Raw genomic sequence first — 23,105 nt, forward strand, 5'->3', positions numbered from 1 at the left:
ATTTGCCCCATGGCGATATTATAAATAAAAATTTGGTTAAACAAAAGAAATTAATGTATCCCTCATTATAATATAAATATCAATAGGAACAATCACACATTCCTATATATAGGAATATCTGGCTTATTTTAGAAAGTAGAATAAAAGTATGATTCATAAGTTCATTTAAAAATTTTATTAACAGAAGCAATTTTCAAACTAAATTTTATAAAAACGCTAAAAAAAAATCCTTTATGATGAAGCTACCTCTTTCAACACCAACTCCACACCTACACTTCTAATAATTATTATACTGCCCTTAAACCAGATATAATTATCTTTATAGTTCATAATGAGGGGAAAGATTCAGAGAGATGCTATACATGATGCAGCACGGTACAGTAGGTAACAGTCCTGGATTGGAGCCTAGAAATCTAGGTTTGAATCTTTCTCCCTCTCAAGCCTCAGAAACGTATTAGTCATGTGACACATGCATTAATCTTTCAATACCTGAGTTTCCTGATATACAAAACAGAGAAAATATTTTTTCTGGCAACATCACAGGAATGCAAACCTTAAAGTGCTACCAATAAGTGCTATTACAGGGAGTCAATACTATAGCACTTAACTGATCTACTACTCAAGTACTAGAACAGTAAATTATCAGTACAGCTCTCAAAAGAATTACTCCAATCATATGTTCTTGGCACCAAGATTCAGAATGACCAAAACTAACTATCAAAGCAAAATCCTAGTGGATTTATGAAAGAAATACTATTTCACTGCTCTTACATGAATGTTTGCAATTAAATGTGATGAAATTATTAAATCAAAGATTAAGAAGGATTAACAGGTTACCTGCACTATAATCCTGCTTTAGATCAGGAAAGTGCCCTTAACTGTCCAAACAAAGATTTTACTACTGCAACTTTGGTAATAAAAAAATTATTTTGGTCGTGTCATATTTCTTTTATTTTTTAGCATCTTAATTTTTCACAAAAATATAGCCACAGAATGGCAAGATTTTGATTTATTCATTAAGTGGTAGATATAATTCAGATTTATCTGTATATGCATTGTCATCAATGCTCTTTACCACTTTTCCTTTACCCCAACATATAGTACACTCCTTGAAAGCTAGGATTATGCCAGAGTTTGAACCCTAGGGTTCAGCACACTATTTTTTCAAGCAACAGATGCTTGATAATTCTTGAATTAGATACAGTTATGATCATGACTGTTTTCTAAAGAACTAAGAAATTAATGAACATATTAAACTGATCTACTTCTCAAATTTTAGATGTAAATATGGAATAACTAAAAAAATTAATTCCAAACATTTATTACCAGACATACGTATGAATTTTAATTTAGAGAAATACCTTATCCATTATTCCCATTGCTTTAATTTTAGCAGATTCGCTGCCCAATTCACTAAGTTGATGTTTTCCTAAAAGCAGTTCCTGAGGAATTTCTTCATCATCACCTAAAAAAAATTCAACATTTTAGATGAAAGAAACATTTCACAATGGTTAGATTTATTTATTTATTTTTGGGTTACTGAATACTTTTATTCTGCACATAGAGGTCACTAAGGATTTGGCCTGTGGGCTCATCAGGGTTGTATCACAAGTACATGGCTCCACACATCAACACCAGGGTTGGGGGTGTGAACAGGTCAATCTATCCCAGTCACAAGATGATAAAGGGTCTTCTGACAAGATGATCAGGTAGTCTCTGGTATAAGATAGTTCTAACGAAGCAGTGAGAACATCACAGAAAGGTTGAAGGGAGAGGGAAGTTAAGCAGCAGAGGCCCCTGCCACCAAAACAAGACTGGTCTAGTACTTGGTGCTGTCCATTCTTAGGACAGGAGCAGACTTCTATAAAGGTGACTGGTGCCTGTGAGCTCTTAGGCCTCCTAGCCACAAAGCTTACTTGGCCCGATGGTTTCTGAAGTTCCTTCCAGCAAATTTAGCCTTGTTGTCCACTTCTTCCTCAATTCTGAGAAGACGGTTATATTTGGCCAGATGCTCAGATCAGCAGGGGGCACCAGTCTTGATCTGCCCAGTACAGAGACCCACCACCCGTCTGCAATGAAGGTATCTTCAGCCTCCCCAGAATGATGGGAAACCATTACTCCCCACCCAGTGGATTGGACCAGCTTGCACGCCTGGAGAGATTCAGTCATGGAGCCAATTTGGTTCACTTTGAGTAGGAGGCAATTGCAGGCCTTCTCGTTCACAGCCTCTTCAATTCGCTTGGGATTGATCACTGTGACATCATCTCCTACCACCTGGATGCCGGCAATAGCAGTGAAATTTTTCCAAGTTTCCCAATCATCCTGGTTAAAGGGATCTTCAATAGACACCACTGGATAATCCTTGATGAAACTCTTGTAGAGGTCCCCAAGCTCAGAAGGGGAGATGTACCTGCTGGAATCATCAGGAGACTTGAAGGTCAAGTCATATGTCCCATATCAGAAGAATTCAGAGGCAGCAACATCCATGCCAATTATGACCTTATCAGTATAGCCAGCCTTACCAATAGCATTCTTTAGCAGGTCCAGAGCTTCTTTATTCTCCAGGATATTAGGAGCAAAGCCACCCTCATTCCCCACATTGGTGGCATCCTGTCCATATTTCTGCTTTATCAAACTCTTCAGATTGTGGTAGACCTCAGCTCCAATGCACATGGTCTCCTTAAAGATTGCTGCTCCACCAGGGAGGATCATAAACTCCTGCAGAGCCAACTTGTTACCAGCATGGGAGCAATCACTGATCACGTTGAAGGCTGGAACGGGCATGATGACTTCATCGTTGCCTGCAAGGTCAGCAATATGATGGTACAGGGAGACACCTTTCTCAGCAGCTCTGGCCTTACAAACAGCCAGATTCACTCCTAAAATGGCATTTGAACCAAATTTAGGTGTATTCTCAGTGTCATCCATCTCTATCATCAATTTGTCAATCTTCTCCTGCTCCACAACATTCAATTTCTTTCTAAAACAGGGTTGGGGGCAATAGTTTTACTGATGTGCTCAACCGCTTTTGAGAGACCTTTCCCCATGTAGCGGGTCTTATCATTGTCTCAGAGCTCCAAGGCTTCATGGATACCAGTAGAAGCACCACTGGGCACAGCAGCTCAGAACTGACCTTTTTCAGTGTAGAGATCAATTTCAACAGTAGGGTTTCCATGAGAGTAAAAGATCTCTCTTGCCTGGATCTTGTAAATATACATGTTGAGTTTCTGGACAGGGTTTCCTCCACTGGGCTCAGAGAACAGAGGCCGAGGGGCAAGATTTATTTTTAAAGAAATATCTTAAACTGAGCAATTCAGTCTTGGTCATCTGTATCTCTGGACACTGCCCCCCCCCCCCATACCCATACCCCAACTTAAACAAATAATAGCACAATTTAAATTTTTTTCTTATCCCTCAGGTAAAATCTTGGCTTAAAAAAGATGACAAGAATAAAAATTCTTATTAGAATAGGAAGGCCATTTTAGAAATGAGTATTTTGTAAACTATGTCCAATCTGAAAAGTTGAAATTTAGTACTACCAATCTTACCCTAGTAAACTTAAGTGTTCAGAGTGGAGGGGAACTAATTCTCTCAAATTATGTGTGCTTTAAAAATCCAAAGCCATACCATAAAGCTATTCATCAGTTTAGAGACTCAGGAAGCTAACATGATCCTGATATTTAATGCTTTTACACAACTGTTCATTTTCCAAAAAAATGCTACGGGAACAAATGCGTATTAAACACAGCTATGAACAGGGTTGTAAATCCAGGAGATACTAGGTAACCACTATACTTATAAAGGTCACAAAAGTGGAGCTAAATAACCTGACAATGAGTGTATGAAATCCCAGAAGAAGGAGTAAAAAGTTGCCTGGATCAAACTGATTTTATGTTTTTTGAAGTGAAAGTGGAGAAGTGATACAATTCTCTCTCTCATTCTATCAAATGAAGTAAGTAGCTTAGAAAATGCACTGTCGTTAGACGATATTCTAAGTGGTTGTGCCTATTCACATAGTCCCCCCAAATACTGTGTGCCAACCCTTGAAAATTCCCTACTACAAATATTTAGACCAATCCTGTTCAGTCAGTTTTTCCCCACTCTCCCAATTTTTCAAGCCTTAACAATTCTTAATTACTTTATGAAGTTTCCTGTTAGTGACACTCATTTCACCACTAACTCTTCACTCTTTGACCTCCCTTGGCACCTGTTTATGTCAGAAAACTTAACACACATTTAATATACTGATTGCATTGTTACCGCTTTGGTCTTTCCCTCTTCTCCAAATGAGCGTCACCTCCATGAAGCCAGGAACCTTATTTTTCTCTGTGTCCTTCTGAAGCACCCAGAAAGTATTAAGTACACAGCAAATATAGAATACTTTTAAAAAAGGAATTACCAAATGCTGTAAAATCCATGTCTTCGAGATTTTCTAAAATATTCTCTATTGAAGCAGTAAATCTCTTAAAAGTAGAAGAATCCATCATTTCTGTTGTGGAGAAAAATTTTTTTAAATTATTTTTCTGCAGATAGCTGACAATTAAAACTGAACACTATGGAAACATTATAAAACTGCTAAATTACCTTCAGGTGTCAGTTTTGGTTCATAAGCTTTCCGTTTCTTTTGCTTTTCTCTTTTCTTCATCTTTCTAGCAACTAAAAATAAGATAAGAGACTTTTAAATGAGAATTACAACATAAATTGATTTCATTTTTGCCCCACATATCTTTTTGAAGTAAACATTTAAAGCAACAGTTTCAATAGAAACTAAACACATATGCTTTTCTTTTGGACAAATAGAGTTATCAGAATGTTTGAAATTAGCTTACTAAAGATTTAAAATATAAGATTTAAAGTAAGCCCTAATGTAAAAGCAGGTAGCACAAGGAATCCCCTAATGCTTATGGATTACCCTCACTAAGGCTGGGAGGAGGAGAATAGTCTTCCATGTCTGAATCTGATGGGCTGCGATTTCGATAACGGCCACCACCGGAACTCCTCCTGCCTTCATGAGAATGGCCACTTCTTCTATGATCCCCAGAGCTTCGTCTGTCACGCTCTTCGTATTCCCAAGCTTTATCATCATCTTTGTCCTTCTTATGTCGTTTCCGAGAAGCTAAAAGCAAATTTTCATGACAAATGATTTACCCTTTTTGAAAGACTATAAAAAATTTCTACTTTAAAAATGTTCACTTTGATTTAAGGAAATTCTAAACAGTTCTCTTACCTGAAAGAATAAATATGACATAAAAATGCTATCTATAACTTTAACATGGCATTTCTAGAATTAAATATTTTACATAAAACAAACAGGTCTCCACACTTTTTTGATCATGCACCCTTATGAAGATGCATGCACATCCTTTAGGTGTATATTTATTTATAAGACATAAATACATACATATATACACACATAGTACTGTAATAATATATTATGGACAGTATAAATATTTAAAAGCTGAAAAGGATTAAAGGTGAAATAAATAATATTTTAAAAATATTTTGTTCAGAGGAAATACAAAAAAACCCTTTTTTTGCAATGTGACTGAATATGCTCCTTTAACAAAAAATTTCTATGTATGTCTTGAGGAATAAGGCGAACTTGTAAATAAAAATTGTTAGTAATTCATTTTTCACTTAATTTGATGAACGTACCTAGCAAAACAAGCAAATTTCTTTCTCTTGAAATACTTTTTTTAAAATGGAAAGATACACAACCATCAAATAATAGGTCATAACAATCAATGAACATAACAGCTTTTCATCAGGAGTCATGTTTGTTTGTGCAATGACACCATACAAAATGCAAAAACAACAAGCAAAAGTGAATTTTCTCTGATTTCAGCACAGTAGAAAAATTTCAACATAAATCCATTCATCTTCCTTTACCTGGTTCTACTTAATCAATGATATCATTTCCTAATTTCTTCTTCACACCTGGATAATTCAGTTGTGTTTTTGTATAAGTGAAAGGTACAGTAACAAGGTCAGTTTGGCTGGACCACAGAGTGAGAGAAGGGGAGGTATGTGGGGCAGAGATCTGTGAAGTGCTTTAAATGCCAAAAACAGCTGGGTTTATATTTAATTCTAGAGTCAAGAGGGAGCCAATGGCATTTACTGAGGGGATAGAGAGTGTGTGAATATGTGAGTTGTGAGTATGTGTATGTGTGTGTGTGTGTGACACAGTCAAATTTACCTTTCAGGAAAATCAGGTTGGCAAGCGTGTGGAAGAGACTGGAATGAGGAGTGACGTATAGCAAGAAGATCAATTAGGAGGGCACTTACTACTAGTCTAGGTAAGAAGTGATTTAAGTTGGTGGCTATGTGAATGAAGAGAAGAGGACAAGTGTTATGGAGATAGAAATCATAAGCTATGGCAAGCACTATATTAAGTGAGAGAGACAGAGAAGTCAAAGAATGACATGATGTGAAGCTAGGTCACTAGTTCCCTTACAAGAAATAGTGAAGTTAAGAAAGGTGAGTTTTTGGAGCAAAATAACCACCCATTAATTAATAGGATTTATTAAGTGCTTATGTACCAGAATACATTAAAATATGTAATGCCATGCCTGCTTATTATCCTTTGGGATTCTTTCTGTCCCACCCAAAACAGGAAAGGGAGTTCTGGGCAGGAAGGGATCTCTCACTCACCAGTCTGTTCAAGAGCACAGAGACCAATCTCTGAGGGTTGCCTGATGTAGCTATAAGGTGATCTTGGAGTAGATAAGTTGCAGGGGAAGATTTTTCCCAATGGTACATGTAGAGCACCTCCTGTGGGTACCCAGGAATTGGGAGGGGGTAGGTTAGGAGCTCATACACTGGGGGGTACACTGGAGGAATGGCGTAGAGTGGAGAGTGTTAGGCGCTAATGGGCAAAGGGTAAGTGTGGTTGTGTAGGAGACAAGCCTCATTGGCACCTATGTGGAGGGTGAGATGCATCCCATCTTCCCACCCACCAACTGGTAGTGCCCGTGGGGTCATACAGTGTCATGTCCTCATTTTGGTGACCACTGCTCTAAGAAACACAATAAGAAAATAGTAAGCAGCAAATTATACTTTCAATTCAAGAAAATCAATTATCTGTAATAACTACTACATCAAATCTCAAAACTCAATATAGTTCACAATTCAAACTACATTTAAGACCTGGACAAAAACTTATGTGTCTTATATAAACAGAACTGATTAAGAAAGGAACTGCAAAATTGTAGAGCAAACCATCAGGTGTGTAACCTATCAAAAGAATACAGAATTCTCTGAGTTGGAAATGATTTTTAGTGAAGGAGAACCTTACGTCGTCCGATTCCACTTTTGGATATTGCTAAGAGTTCAGAAATTTTCCCTAACATGTAAGAGGAATCCATCTCTCAGCAACTTCTACCCATTGCTACCTGTTCTGCCATCTGAGATCAAACAGAATAAGGACCATCCTTCTTCTATATAACAGCTCTTCAAGTCCTTGAAAGCAGCAATCACATCCCCATGATCCTTGTACAATTTGGCCTCCAGTTTCCTCTGAATCCTCTTGAACTTGCCAATATTCTTCCTAGAATTTGGTGGCCAGAACTGAAAAGAATACACCAGATGTGGCCTGACCAGCACAGGATACAAGGTGACCATTACCTCTCTCATTCTGGACACTATACCTTTCCTAATGAATCCTAAGATGACATGAGCTTTTTTTGGCTGCTGACATGTCACTGAATAACAGACTCTGAATTTCACTGGATCAGAGCTTTCTCAGAATGCCATGCTTCCCCCATTTTGTACTTAAGTTGATTTTTATTTTTATCCCAAATGTAGGACTTTATACTTCTCTCTCTTAGATTTCATTTTATTAGATCCAGCCTACAAGTTTAGCATGCCGAAATCTTTGGATTCAGATTCTGTCATTTAACTTGTGAGGTACTCCTTTTTCCAGCTTCATAATCTAGTATGTCATTTATGCCTTCAAGAGAGTCACTAACAAAAATACTAACCCTCACAAGGCCAAGGAAGATCTCTGATATCCCCGTACCTAATACTTTTTTCTAATCTGACACTGACATATGAATAATTACAACTTGGTTCTGAGAATTCAATCAGTTTAAAATCCACCTAATTGTACAATACAACTAGCCTGTGTTTCTCCATCTTCTCACAGGGACAACGAGAGACTCTGAAATACTTTGGTGAAATCTAGCTACCACATTTGATTAGTAAAAGAAATAAGCAACTGAAGCCATTAAGTATTTTGGTAGACTATCTGGACTGGAAATTGTAATTCTAGAGATATATAGTACTAGCTGATGTTCTTTTAATACTCATTTATTTAGTTTGATTCTATTGCCAAGAGGCTCCGTAAAACTCAAGGAGGAGAACCCTTTGAAGAGTTGTGAATTGTCAGAATGTCCCTTAATGGTCTAGTCTTTTGGCAGAATAATAATCCTGTATAAAACCTGGCCTCACTCAAGAGTGGCATGCTCTTATGAGATCTCATGTCCACAACAGAAAGCTTACTTTAAGGACCTGGTTTTAAAATAGTGCAGAATGTACTACACAGCCTCAGTCTTCGAATAAACCTCCATAAATTAGTTTAGTTGGCTATATGGACCTTTCTGCCTAGTCCAGACCTGAGATTGGTGCTCCCAATTTAAATGTGTTTCCACATCTGAAATACTGAATCCCAATCCGTGCGTGAACACTTAGATTCTATAATTATTTGTGCCCTTGGTCTGGCTTCTATTTCTAGAGACTGATTCCTGGCTTAAAATGATACATCAGGCTAACATCTAATAGAGCTGTATAAAAAAGAGTTATAAATAGACAAGAGGGTTGGAAAAGGACATTACTGAGAAAGAATCATCAAATACAGTAATTGGCTATATAGCTAATCATTGAAAAAAATTATAAAAACAGCACCTCAGAACTGGAAGGGATTTCCCAGACCATCTAATTCAACCCATGCCTAGACAGGAATGCATTTGATGCCATCACTAACAAGTGGCTATCCAGTTTGTACCTGGGTTGGTCTTCTGAATGTTGGCCCTAATTTGCTTGCTCAGCACTCAAAACATGTCTTTAAGAACTGGTCATACTCCAAGGATTTCTAATGCTCTCATGCCCACTTCTTATATGAATTTTCCCCACCCTTGTCATAAATTTAGGCTGTGCAATGACTTAGTTATTGGGTCCTCTTGACCAGACCCAGTACCAAGACCCATCTTATTTAAAAATCATAACTAGTCATGATTTTCTGCTGACAAGGTGGTGGTAGATGAGGGTTGTGATAATTCATATCTTTTTACATTTGTTAAGCAGTACAACAACAATTAAGTTCCTTGGAAACTGCCACAGGGTGGGAATGGGGTGGGTTGAAATCTAATCAAGCTATCCCCTTCTCAGGATATCACACCAAATCCCAAAGGCACATCTATTTTCAAAGTTCTGCACAATTATTTTTCTGCCTCAGTGGTCATACAAAAGACATTACGTGTACTTAAAGAAGAAGATATGGTTGGGAGGTGGATGAGGTAGAGGCAGTGTTTTCCTCTGTTTATGACTAGACTCTATGTTTCCTAATGCGTAACCAAAATGAAAAGTTTGTCCCATTACAATACTAGTCTCTAGAAAGGTCCACAATGCAGAAAACAGAGGCTCAAGATACATAGTACTTATTGCTACTCACTTAAGATGTACTGAATATCCATTATGTGCAAAGTATTATGCAATAGAAGGGAAAATTGTTTTGAATATTGTGTTACTGATATTATTACTTTTATTTAAGTTTTCTTCACAGATAAGATACTACTCCACATCAAAATGATAGGATTCATTGAATAACTGAGAAGTCTTTTAAAAATGTTTTGCCCCTCTCATTGGCTTATTTTGTGATTCTAAGTGGTGTGGGATGAGAATGGGCTAACCTTAGTAAAATATGTCTTTGATGCACGCCTATGTCTCTTTTCAGGTCTCCTTCGGGACTCCCCTCTCTTACTTCTTTGACCCTACTTTTGGCTTCTGCCTTCTCATTCATACCTAGCATGGTGGCCTCCAGCTGGAATTAATTTGACTAAAACATCACTTTGAAGCAGCTTTCCTCTTACCTCTCACTCACCCTTCCCCACTTAATAACTTCTTAAAAAAGGATAAAAATAAAAGAATACAATTGAGTTGGTTGGAAGGAATGCAGAAAAAGAAAAACAACTCTGATGTACAGGCAACTAAGCACAATACTGTAATTAAAAGAAAGATCCAGAATGGCTAAGTAGATGAAAATCCTGCCGAGAAAGTGGAGTTAAGGGAACAATAATGGATCCCAGCTTGTCATAAAAAAAAAGAACAGCTTCAGACCACAAAAATATCAGTTACATGGCTAATTCATTTGTAGTTAACTGCTTTATATTTTACAAATTCAGAATTATGTGATCTATAATAGAAAGGCATTTAAAAAATTTTTTCTCTTATTCAATTCTATCAGATTTTTTATTCCACTTAAAAAGTGGTAACAATTTGACTTTACCAGTGCATCATATACTTCTCTAATATACTGAGCACTTAAATGTGGTTTGATGCAGTCCTAAACAATTATATGACAATAAATATTATTATTTTCAAATTAGAAAGTTACAAAAAGAATAAATGGAAATTGAAAAGACAGCATACATCTCAATAATACAGCAGAAATTAAGTTACACACTACTTACATTCAAAAGCATCTTCACTGTCATTGTCTTCATCCGAACTGATTTCAGCATATTTTGGCTTTTCATTAACTGTGCTACGTTTGCGCTTGTTCATTTTCACGCGTTCACAAAGTGGCATGGTAGATTCAATTTCGGCCAGGAGCTCAGGGGGTAATTCTTTTAACACTGACTGATCTATACTACCTATTAATGAAGAGTAAGAAGAAAATTTAAATCTGAAGATAAATGAAAATATTTAATTGCATTGGTATAGTGGAACCTAACTGTATTTACAGGAAGTTTCCTGAGAATTATAATTTATTTTCATATTAAATATATTCAAATTTTAATAAAGTACTCTCATTTCTAGTAGTCATAATCCTAAAATGTTATACTACAATCTATTGCAGTGAGTATATTTGGGTAAGTAGTTACATAAACCTCTGAAAACAATGCCTATTGCAAACCCAATGCTAAGGTCTAGAAAAAGGGTGGTGGGGGAGGGGAGAAAGGATATAAAATGCATTGCTAAAGGAAACATTAAAAAAAATCACATAGCTGCTTTAAAACCAATGAAATTTCTGCCCCCTTAACTTTTTTCTCTCTCTCTGGTAAGGTGACTGCAATATAAGGACTATATTTTACGAAATCCAGAATACTCTCATTCCCACTTAAAATTACAGGATTCTTCAATAATTAAAGAATGTAATAGAGTATTTTCTCATGAAATAATTTTTAAAAATGGAGAAAAACTTTTCTCTACCTATATTATCAAATATTCTTCATGTTATGAAAAACTGTCATTTATGTGATCTCATATGCTAAAAAATTTCCCCCCCAAACCCAGAAGCTGTCAAAAAAAATTTGTCCAGAATAAGTTGTCATCAGTGAGTCAGAAAGAAAGCTTATTTTACTTACCCATATATCTCCTAAAGTTATTAGTTAAAGGATAAAAATGCTGTTGGGCATGTTAAACATTGAGAACTTGCTGAAAGGCTACTGTTAAAGTATCAAACTTCAATACACAGTAGGGGATTATAGGATTTCCAATACAATGCGGACAATCATCAAAATTTGATTTGTCCTTGAATAATAAGTTTTATGTATACATAAATGCTCTATGGTTTACAAAATGTTTTATACATTATCTCATTTGCATGGAAGTAATTAAAAGATCACAAAGGTATTAGATAGATAGGAAATCAAGCTTAGACACCAGTCACAAACTCAAATATGGTCTAAGTTCATGATATTTCAAACCATGCAGTACCTACCTCTAACATTTGAATCAAAGATATGACAAAATAGGCAAGAAATATCCAGTGATAACTCAGAACCATCTATTACTTCTGAACCATATGGTCCAAATGTTCACCTTAATCTGCAATAAACTTTTGCTAAGTTTTTCTCTCTTACTTATTCTTAGAAACAAGAGTTGAATTGTCTCCAATAAAGAATAATGTCAGTGGCTCTAGAACTTTTTTTTATTGTTGCTTAACACTATTTATGACTCATTTCTGTCAGGCCCCAATCATACACCAATATAACATATTGGTTTTACAGATCTGGAATTCAGTCTAAAATGGACTAATTTAACACCAATCTATTTCAATGAAACTCCTAAATGGAAGTTACTATGGCTTCCTTGAAAGTTATCCTGTTTTATCTATCAAATGCATCATTTCCCAGTACACTGATAAAAATCACACTATCTCTATGTGCAGAATTGAATCAGTTAAGGCTTCTATCTCTACCATACTTATTAACCAACAGTGCTTTGTGTCCATCACTTAGATGGTCAGTTTCTTCAGTGCATGAGTCATGTCTTCTAGTTTACATGTTTTCCCTCTATCAGCTGCCTCCGTAGGATCCAGTACACTGTTCTGTACACAACAGAGGTGCCATAAATATTTGCTATGTGATTCAAATTTTCTGACATTGAAGATTTGGAAAAATGCTTCTTGGAAGCCATATAGGATCTCCCTGAAAGGAATCGATGAGGCCATCTAATCCAATTCTTATTTTACAAATGAGCAAACCAAGGCACTGGTAAATCAAGAGAATGGTACATATTTATCAATCCTGGTATGGGTATTCCCTAAATAAATCCTCTGGGGCTAGGACTGAATCTCTTTGCTCCATCCCAATTCTCCCTTGCTGAAATCTAGCACAATGAAAAAAGAAAGCCTTATCTACCACTGTCAGAGTCCAGGCCTACCTATCATGCTTAATGTTTTCAGAGCTCAAGGTGAAGGAGCTTTGGTGTTTGCTTGTTGCAGTTTCTCTTTGGCTGTAAATGTTGAGAGGTGTAACTTTCAGATAAAATCCTCCATATTTCAAAATACTACACACACACACACACACCCCACTCACTTATTCAGAATAGTCCACTTACAGATGCTGCTGCACTGTATCCAAATAGTTAAAAGTCCTAAAAGAGTGGTTTGAAAGTTTGAGATAGTTATCAAACTTATGTAACCCATGTGGGCCCTAAATAATTTCCTAAGGTCAACTCTTCTGAAAAATTAATGTCTTTTCATCTTATTAATATAGGCAGCAGATTATACTTCAATATAATGCAGAGCCTTTGATAGCTATTTCTTTTCCTGGTGAGAGAGATGTTTTCACTTCCATATTTGTGACTGTCGCCTAGGAGTTGAAATTACTGGAATTCTGACAAAAGATTAATATATGTGGAATTTTTCCATATTGCATTAATGAGGTTTTAGTCATCTACTTCTTTCCTCAAGGTGCTACTATGTTAAGAGTGTAAGCTCCTGGAGAGTTGGGATTGTTTCATTCTTCATTGGTCATCTCCAGGAACTAGCAGACAGTAGCTATTAATATTTATTGATGACAAGTAAAATCTTATTGCAGTAAAATGATCAAAATGCCTTACTGTGAATTTTTTAAAATTAATTTACATATAGGAAAAAAATTGCAACTAGCATTTCTAATATCTGAAAGAAACTCAAGTAAGAAGCGGCTACTCAACGGTCTTTATCGTACTCAGTCTACAAAGTTACCTTTATTCTTAGCAGTACTAAGTCTGACCTCTAGAGCAGAGGTCAACAAATTCTAGCCCACCAAAACCACAAAAACCATTCTTAACTCACTGGCTGTACAAAAACAGAAGGTAGCAGTGTGCCAGTCCCTGCTCTAGAACCTATGGCGGTTACATACAACAAGAATATGTAGTATGACCGTCACATCTCCGAAGCAGGACTTCTTGTTACAGTAACTAGATTTCAAAAAGCCATATTGCACTAGAAATCACTAAAAGCCTGAAAGCTCCAAGGTTTCCTGCCTGGTAATTGATAATAATGAGCTGTACGTGTGCATGTATGTGCATGTGTGTGGTAACTGATAGTAATAAGCACATACATATACATATATACGCATATATGTGATTCTTTGTACAATAATGACATTGAAATTAACAGTAAAATCTCAATTAATGAATTCTCCTGGAATGAAAACTAAGTCATCTAGGTTAAAACACAAAATGGACCACCCACTATTTACCGTGCCGTGTAACTACATCATAGAGTTCAAAATAAACACTTTCTCTAACCAAGACACGTAGACAGCTGAACACTAAGCACAAATCTCCTTTTACAATTTCTATTTTGCTGTGGACAAGCTGCCACAGATAGGATTGTGAAGCTTAAAATATTTCTGAGTTTTTCACTATACTTAATTTTGCCTTTAAAGAAACAGCAAAGGATCTGACACTAGTCATTTACACTTTTCTCCAGAACTCCCAGAACAGACTCTGTACTTTTTTCTCCCCTCTATGATGACCCCTCCTGCTCTTAACTCCCAAATTTTCAGTGAAGAGTGGTGTCTGATAGCTATTCACACTTGACTGATAATTTAATATAACTGAACTTTAGGTAATGGTTACCTCAACCAGTCCTTCATTCCTTTTATATCTATAACTGTGAAAAGAAAGGTTTTTGGGGGGAGAGAATGTGATCAATGGTAATTGGACTCATTTACCTCATAAGGTTACCTGTAACAGATAAAGCTAATTTTTCCTTCTTAGAATAGTGTTGAGGTGAGAGAGGAACAAGAAGGTGCAGGGAAAAAAAGGGAGGCCACAAATTTAAATCTAGAAAGGACTGATGAAGTCATCTAGTTCAACTAACTCATTTAAAAAATGAGGAAACTGAGGTCCAGAAATATTAAGTGACTTGCCCAAGGCTGTATATGAACTTATTGACAGAACAAAGTTTTGAATGGAGGTCCTCTGACTGCAGAATTGGTATCCTTTCCATGGTATGAATTTCAAGTCAGATGGGACAGTCCTTGATGTTACACCCATGCTCATCTTATATTTCCTGGGATAGCTACCATTATTTCAGTTAGTATTTAATGATGTTTTCCCATGATAATTCCCTTTTCTGATATCCTATTGTGCATGTCATTACTATATCCATTTTACTGATGGAAGTATTACATTAAGCAGCTTAAACCATATGAAAACACAAGCCCGAGAATCAGTGAAGAAACACATACTGAAGTACTTGTGTTTATAAATAGGTATCGTTGTTATGAATTTGTATTACCTATAAATTATATATAAACACATACAGTTTAAATTTAGTCTAAGTTCTTTCTTAAAAACCAAAGTGTCATCAAGTTTCAAGTAACATTTATACATGATTTTTCTCATAGTACTATGTGGATTCCCCTGATCAATACTTTGTATCAATACTTCGTCCAGAATTCTGCACAATTTTCTTTTATTATTTCTGCATTTTTTTCTTAAATCTATCATGTTCTTCTAAGAGGCCTATGATCCTTAAGTTCTCTTTGTGCATTCTGTCTTCAAGGCCAGTTGCTTTGGCACGTATAGAATACATATATTCTCTTGTTTCTGTTTTGCCAAACTATCCTCTTCTTCTCCATGTGCTTCTAAATCTGTTAATTTTCCTGTCATGGTTTCGCTTTTATTGGTCTACCATGTTTCAAAATTCTACAGTGAGGATGCCTAATTTTCTTTGATGAAAACTCCAACTTCTAACCTAAAACCATTTCTTTTTTTTTTGTTATTCTGAGGTTTTTTATTATGATTATCTCTCACTGGCCTACAGACATATAATTTGTCTGACACTACTGGGTTTATTTTCCCTCACATTATAATATTTGCTAACTCTACTTTGGCTTTTCTTTGCTGCTCTATTTATTTTTCCTTCTGTTTCTTAGGAACTTCTCTATTGGCCTGTATGTTGAGATTTTAGTGAGGATATTTTGCTTGCTATCTTTAGTTTTTAATACTTTTTCTTGAATCACCTATTACTCATATTTTGAACCCTCCCTTTTCATGGGTGCCTCATACCCTCCCCCCCCCCCCACCCCCCCACGGCTAGGTTGGATGAGGCCTGCCAGTACTTCCTCCAATAGGAGAGGAACACTGGTTAGCCCAGGACAAAGTCTTGAGTAATCTCTGGGGTATGGGACTGGTCTTAGGCAGTTTTCCCTTAAGCCTAAACACTAACTTGCACAAATTCATTTTTCACTCAGTCTGATTCCTCCCTCTCTCTGTTTCTTGTAGAGCATGGGAAAGGGGCAGAGTCATCAGAGGGAGAGAAGATAGATCAGTCTAGTTTGTGTTTACTGCCACAGACATGTGAGGGGGGAGTGAGTAGCAAGTGCTTTTGAGGATTAAAATTCACTGCTGTTCGCAAGATTTTTTCCCCTCTTCTGGCTGTTGTGTCTTCTTAACTTAAGGATTGAGATCTAGTTATTCCACACCTGGTAGATAAAGGCTTTGTTTGGAGGTTTATGGGGTAGAGTAATTTGCAGAGCAACTAATCTGCCTCCTTATTGGTTATGTGACCTGAAACTTTAACAATCATTCTCAACCTCTAAGTTACAAAGTTCTAAAGTTTCAAGGGCTTTAGAAATGGGAGTAAGAGATTATAGTTCTAAATATGTGTGCAACATCAGATATATAAATAGATTGGAAATTCAGTGGAGATTAAAACAAAAAAATTTGAGACAAGAGGCAGCTTAGAAAAATAAAATATATACTGGCTCTTTAGTCAGAGGACCTGGATTCAAGTCCTGCTTCTGAAGCTTACAACCTCTGTGATCTAGGGCAGGTTACAAACTCCATAGGTCTGAATTTCCTCATCTGTAAAATTAGGACTTTGTACTAGATTCCTTCTTCTCTATGTTCCTATGAACTTAATTATTAAATTAAAGCAGTATTTGATTTTATTTGTACATTTATATATACACACACATATATACATATGTAGTTGGTAAGAATGTATGGTATCTCCACCACTCTACCCTCACTGATTAATATAAAATCTGAGTGTCACCTATAATCATGCTCCACTAAGTACCTTGATTAAATTACTGATCAGAAATTCCTAGGGATTAAAAAAAAGAGTTCCCCTATTTGAGACACTTGGAAAATGGATAAATCATGTGATTTTGCTTTTAATGATTTGTTTTTTATGAGACTATTTGCTAGCATCAATTAATTAATAAGCATTTATTGCCAGGTGTTGTACTAAAACTCTAGTTTTGCAAAGATAAAAAATGAAATAGTCCCATCTACCAAAGAGCTCACATTCTATCAGGAAAGATAATTTCCATACACACACACACACACACACACACACACACACACACACACACACGTGCATATAACGAGTAAAAGAAAACAAGGTAATCAGGCAGAAAGGGTACCAGTAGGTGTTGGAAGGAGATCAGCTAATAAGCTTCTTGTAAAAGCCAAAAAGAAGAGTTCATCTTTGGTACTGGGGGGATAGAGCAGGGAGCACTGGAGTCTGATGTTGTAATTTGGCGGCTGTGTGAAGAAAGGACTGGAGCAAACAACCGTGGGACAGCAAATGTGAAGTGATGAAGGTCTCAATTAATTTGGTGGCTGTGTGAGCAATGAGAAAGGGATAAATGCAGGAGATGTTAATGGTGGCAAGTGCTTCAAGGAGGTCATTGAACTACAAGGATGAAGTCTGAGAAACAACCATGAAATTTGGAAATTAGAGTATAGCGATTTTTTTTTCCCAAGATGGGGAAGACTTACATGTAAGAAGTGTCAAAAAAGACAACATAAGAGACATGAGTGACTGGAAAAGAATTAGGAGGAGCAAATAGAGTAAGCTATCAAATTTAAGTGTTGCATTGACATACAAGATCAACAGAACCAAAACATGTTGGGTAGATCTTTTATAGACTATAACTGCAAAAGATGAAAAAGCATGAAAGGGTTGTAATATACTCTAGACACAGAGATGGCCATAAATCCATTCACATTTAATATATTACAAATCAGGTGCTGGAGAAAAGAAAAAAAAATAGCTACCAACTATGTGGGGGTTAAAAACTAATACTTAATCTAGAAGTTAAGATTTATGGGAAAAAAATTTTTCTTCTGTGTTTTAAGTTTAGTAAATTAGCTATTAACTAGCTATATTATATGTATAGACAACAGTATTGAGTAAAACCTGAAATACTCTATCATCAAAAATCACTTTTTCACTGAATTTTAGAACATAATTTTATTCCAGATATATGATATAACTGAGATAAATTTGTTTAGTAACCATTAGATAATTACTAGAAGACAGTTGTGTAAAAGGGGATATGTTGCCAAAGGCATCTACCACTGCTGTAGAGGAGGAGATTCAGTGTGCAAACCAAGTTGAAGATATCTTTACAGATAGTACTGTCTTCTATATGTTCTTGGTTTTGGATGATGATACTCGCTATGTCAAAACCTAGAATATTCTGGATCTCTGGAACTATATCAGAAACCACTGAGTCTAGCCTACTCATCGATCTGGAAAAAAACAGCCGGATAAAAAATTCCTATTGTTTAGATCAGTGGTGTCAAACTCAAATAGAAATGGGGACTACTAAAGAGTACTTAATAAGGATCCCTGTGGACTACATATTGGCTTAATTTTAAAGTATTTTATTGTATTTTTAATTATCTTGTTAAATATTTCGCAAATACATTTTGATCTGGTTTGGACCGCATTTAGGAGGGAATGCCTTGAGTTGGATACCTCTGATCTGGATTATGACATGCACTTAGATTGACAACCCGTACTACTCGTTCATCAGTATATATAACATGCAAAGACACTGCAAATGTGACAAACTGGACCCAGAATCAAATAGCAGGAACGGAGCAGGAAGATTTGCTGTTAGAAAACTGCTGTACTCCTTTAATGATCCCAAGATTCTTCAAGAAATAAAGACCTATCTCTTCAATGGCCCCAACTGTGTTGTATGTCTGTCCTTCATAAAGCAGTAGACTCTCTAAAAGAATTAAAAATGAGAATCATTCAAAAGGTAATAGAGAGGTGTATGATGGATTATGTGGAGCCTCTAACAAGTAGCAAATGAGGAAATATGAATAAGAGCTAGAGTAAAGGATGCCATCTGAGAAGTGTATGATCAATAAAAGAATATAGGCTAGCCCTAAGGTGAAAAGAAGTGTTAACTGATGGACAGTCTGAATGTTCCACTGAAATATCTGAAATGTTTGGACAAAGACAAGAAAGTCCTACTGTATATTAAAGGACAGAAGATATGGGGGAAAAAAACCAAGTTAGATGGAGAAGTCTGTATGGGCTATGATCTTCATCACTGTAAGAAATATTTACAAAATGAGATCGGAAACTTATTAGCTATCTGAATACTTGAAGTATAGCATATAAGATACTGTTTTCCCATTAGATCATCTCCTAAAAAAAGAGGAAATAAAAAAAATTATCTGCTACCAGAATTATAGTTTCACAGGATAATGTTCAGTTGCATTAAATACAATATAATGTTTACAAATAAAAAGTAAAAAAACCCAAATACACCCAAAGTACTATGTGACCAGTTACTCTTAGAGTACTTTTTCCTTCCAAAAAGCACTTCATGATACTGCCATTTTCTAAGAAGTCACATGTATACATCAAAATTCTTCACTTCTTTCTGATTAAAAGGCCAAACTAAAAATTGTGTAGTGCCAAATCTAATCTATAGTTTGGTTCCATGAAAAACTTAATTGAAATAATTTTAATTTTAAATTTACACATACTTTACCAACACATTTCCTTCAATGTGAATTCTATTAATAATTCAAAATCAAAATGTAGATTGTGAATTATTAAAAGAATCCCCGTTTCTCCAGGCATAAAAGAAAGAAGTGAAACTACTGCTGAAAAATAAATTTCAATGTAATGTTCTATAATCATCTTAAAGAACCTTAACCAAAAAAAAAAAGCACTCTTACAAGATTTTTTTTTTCTTAATAAAAAGGTGTGAGGAATGAATGAGTTGCACTTTGCCCAAAGATTCCCAGATTTTAGGAATGGGTTTTCCCCAAGATTCTGCTTTGGGATGGGTAACTCTCTTCTTTCTACATTTTATTTTGGTAGTTCATTTGCTCCTTTTATGAGAATGTGCTACACAAGCAGTGAAGATATCTTTGATCAAAGTATAAAATGGAAATCAGGTTATTCACAAACATTGTATTTACCTCAGATCACATCTTTATAGTCACACAACTGACTGAAAGACAAGGAGAATGTAATATTGCATGGTACTTAGTGTTTGTTGACTATAAAAAAGCACTTGATTTAAGTAGACAAAAGGTTACCTGACTAAGGTGTCTCTAGTGAACAGTCAAGATCATCCATTATTTCTTAAAAAGATCTCACAAGCAACTCTGATAACCCTGAGAGACATTAAACGGGGACTTGTGAGCTTGACAAAGGTGTCTACCACCACCCATCACAGACATCAAAGATAAATGCAGGACTCGGAGTCGTATTGACTTCTTTTTTGATGGAGGCTGCAATGGGAGTAAAAAGAACATTTTCCCACAGAAACCGGAGAGAGAACATCTGGAGAGAGAACATCTGAAGAGCGGAAATGTGAGGATGGGATAAATTGTAAGCTAAGACCTCCAAGGAGACATAGGATGGTTAGTAAAGAAGAGGGAAAGGGGATGAAACAGACCTGAACAAGGAATGAATGGATAGCTTAGTCCAAAATGAGCTTCTGCCAAGATAAAAGGTAGAAGGGAAGGTTGGCAACAAACAGAAAATTGTTATTGCACACAAGAGCAATAGGTCCTCCATAAAGTTTTAATGAAATACAGCATCAGACATAAATGAAAGGATAAATTCAGTGAGTGGCCTAAACCCATTATAGATGGGCAATCACTGTTGAATATTTTGTATAACAAATCAACATTATATTCTACTTCAACTTCTTTAAATGGAACTAGAAGAAGCAATCTAAATAATAATTTTTCCTTTCTCATGAGGAATTCTCTAGAAATCTCTTCAAACAACTGGCTAAGGAAGGAATTACAAGCCCATAAGAAGATCCAGTACTAATTATATACCTAGGAATCAAATATAAAAAATTCAGGAATAGTCAAGATTTTATGTAATGTAAAGGGAAAGGAATTCTTTAAATTTCTTAAGCTCAGATGAATTTGTACTGATTACAATTCAATTTATAAATGGAGTTTTTGGTGAGCTTTCAAAGAGAATCACAAGTAGAGGACGAGTAGTCATTCTGTGGTCTGTGAATATCTAATAGATATGGTCTCTAATTCATTTCTCTAAATAACTGCAAAACATTTTACCTACATGAGGATCTTTAAAAATCCTGAAGCACTAAGCACCTGTGTTTGGTAAAAAATTCCATTTTATAATTAATATAGATGAGGGAATGGTTCCTGTATGTCTAACACTACATGGTTTTCTTCAATTAGAGGTCTTTTATATGTCCTTGAGCATTTGAAAACATCATTGTTTAAACTTTCTATATTCCTCTCCCAATACACAAAACTAATGACGATAGTAAGTTGTATGCTTATGGTTTTCATGAAAACATACTTAAAAATTAACAATGAAAAATATTACCAGTGAAAATAAGTAGAATGTTACTAATGATAATACCTATAGAATCACAACAGGAATCAGAAATAAAAAAGCAGTTATTAACGCAAATAATATTTATTCCTTGCTACTGTATTCAAGCAGCAACAAAAGACTTGTCTGGAATAAGGAGGGCAAAGTATTCTTGTCTTAGCAAACTACCAAGTTTCTAGGAAGAAACAGATGCTTCCAAATAAGAAAGAATCAAGATGGTGCTATCCAATTTTCCTTTATAAAAGAACACACTAGAATTCATAGAGAAGCCAACTTCAAAACTCGCAATATTTTTTTTTAAAAGTTTCAATTCCAACCAAACAAAAATTTCTTAAATCACCTTCATCCTGCAATCTTTATTTCATGAGCAAATGATGTTAAAATGCATTCAAGCAATAAAAATATTAATGCTTAACAATATTTTAGATATGTGTAGTTACTATAAAAAACCAATATTTTAGTGACAATTTAAAGAAGGAAAATGATTCAGGATGCAGAAATGACTTCATTAAAAAAAATGAATGAACAACTCATTCTTAACATAGACAGCTGCGAAAAAGCTGGGAAAAAGATACCCATAATTCAAAGTCATTCACTAACTAAATAATATGTCCTTTCCTATAAACAAAGTATCTACAGGAATATATAATGAATTCTGTAAAAAGAAAGCAAGCTATAATATTATGTTTTATACCTTCCCACACCTCAATTGGGAAGATTACTTGATAGTGATGAGGTCTAACTCCAAAAGGGAACAGCTAACTCCAAAAGGCAATAGCAGCATTCAAATTATCTTATATTCAACTTCTTAATCAATTTATTTATGTAACCAAAACTTAAAAAAAAAAAAGTGAGACTTAAAGTCCATCTCCTTTCAACTAGACATGAAATGCTCTTTCATCACTGGTCACCTACTTAATCTAGGTATATTACTTTATTATATCATCAAAAACAACATCAGATTCTATTGATAGCAAGTAGATCAAGTGTTGTCTGCCATTAGGTTTTATACAAGTCATATATATACAGATATAAAATATATTTACACATGCACAACCCATACATACACACATGCCTAGACTCAATACTATATGTGTAAGAATCCTCTTTTATCAGTGCAAATCTGGCAAATTTTTTTTTGCAACTTTTTAAACAGCATTTTTTGAAGCACTGAGAAGTTATAACTGAACAGGATCGCATAGCCAACATGTATTGTATGCATTATGTATGTATAAATGCACACACGCGTGTACAACCCCTGCCCCTCCCCATGTTTGTAACCATCCATTATACACAGGAGTAAGAGGTTATACGTAGTTTCAATATAGGATACAACTCAATCCAATACATACCCAAAGAACTTAACCTAGAAAACCTAATAAAATGCTTATGCCCCAGACACAGTTTCCTAAAAATGAATGATCTCACCATTGCACAGACTATGCATGTCTAGTTTACTTTTTAAATATTATTTTCTAAGTAATTCAATCAAGATACACAACTAAATGGAAAT

The 23,105-nt window shown here is 35.5% G+C and overlaps 1 protein-coding gene and 1 pseudogene across 3 annotated transcripts in view; both read right to left on the reverse strand.

The window, feature by feature from the left end:
• NIPBL (NIPBL cohesin loading factor) overlaps positions 1-23,105 on the reverse strand; it is a 271,821-nt gene that overhangs the window by 61,853 nt on the left and 186,863 nt on the right. For all 3 annotated transcript variants that reach the window (XM_072605795.1, XM_072605797.1, XM_072605796.1), the window contains 5 exons: positions 10,686-10,868; positions 4,913-5,116; positions 4,585-4,656; positions 4,400-4,489; positions 1,362-1,465 (listed from right to left, as the gene is read on the reverse strand). In XM_072605795.1, coding sequence (XP_072461896.1) covers positions 1,362-1,465; positions 4,400-4,489; positions 4,585-4,656; positions 4,913-5,116; positions 10,686-10,868 — 653 coding nt within the window. The remainder of the gene's footprint in view (positions 1-1,361; positions 1,466-4,399; positions 4,490-4,584; positions 4,657-4,912; positions 5,117-10,685; positions 10,869-23,105) is intronic.
• Positions 1,822-3,304, reverse strand: LOC140501821 (alpha-enolase pseudogene; annotated as a pseudogene).

This window comes from Notamacropus eugenii, chromosome 4, assembly GCF_028372415.1.
Source record: "Notamacropus eugenii isolate mMacEug1 chromosome 4, mMacEug1.pri_v2, whole genome shotgun sequence".
NCBI classification, from domain to species: Eukaryota; Metazoa; Chordata; class Mammalia; order Diprotodontia; family Macropodidae; genus Notamacropus; species Notamacropus eugenii.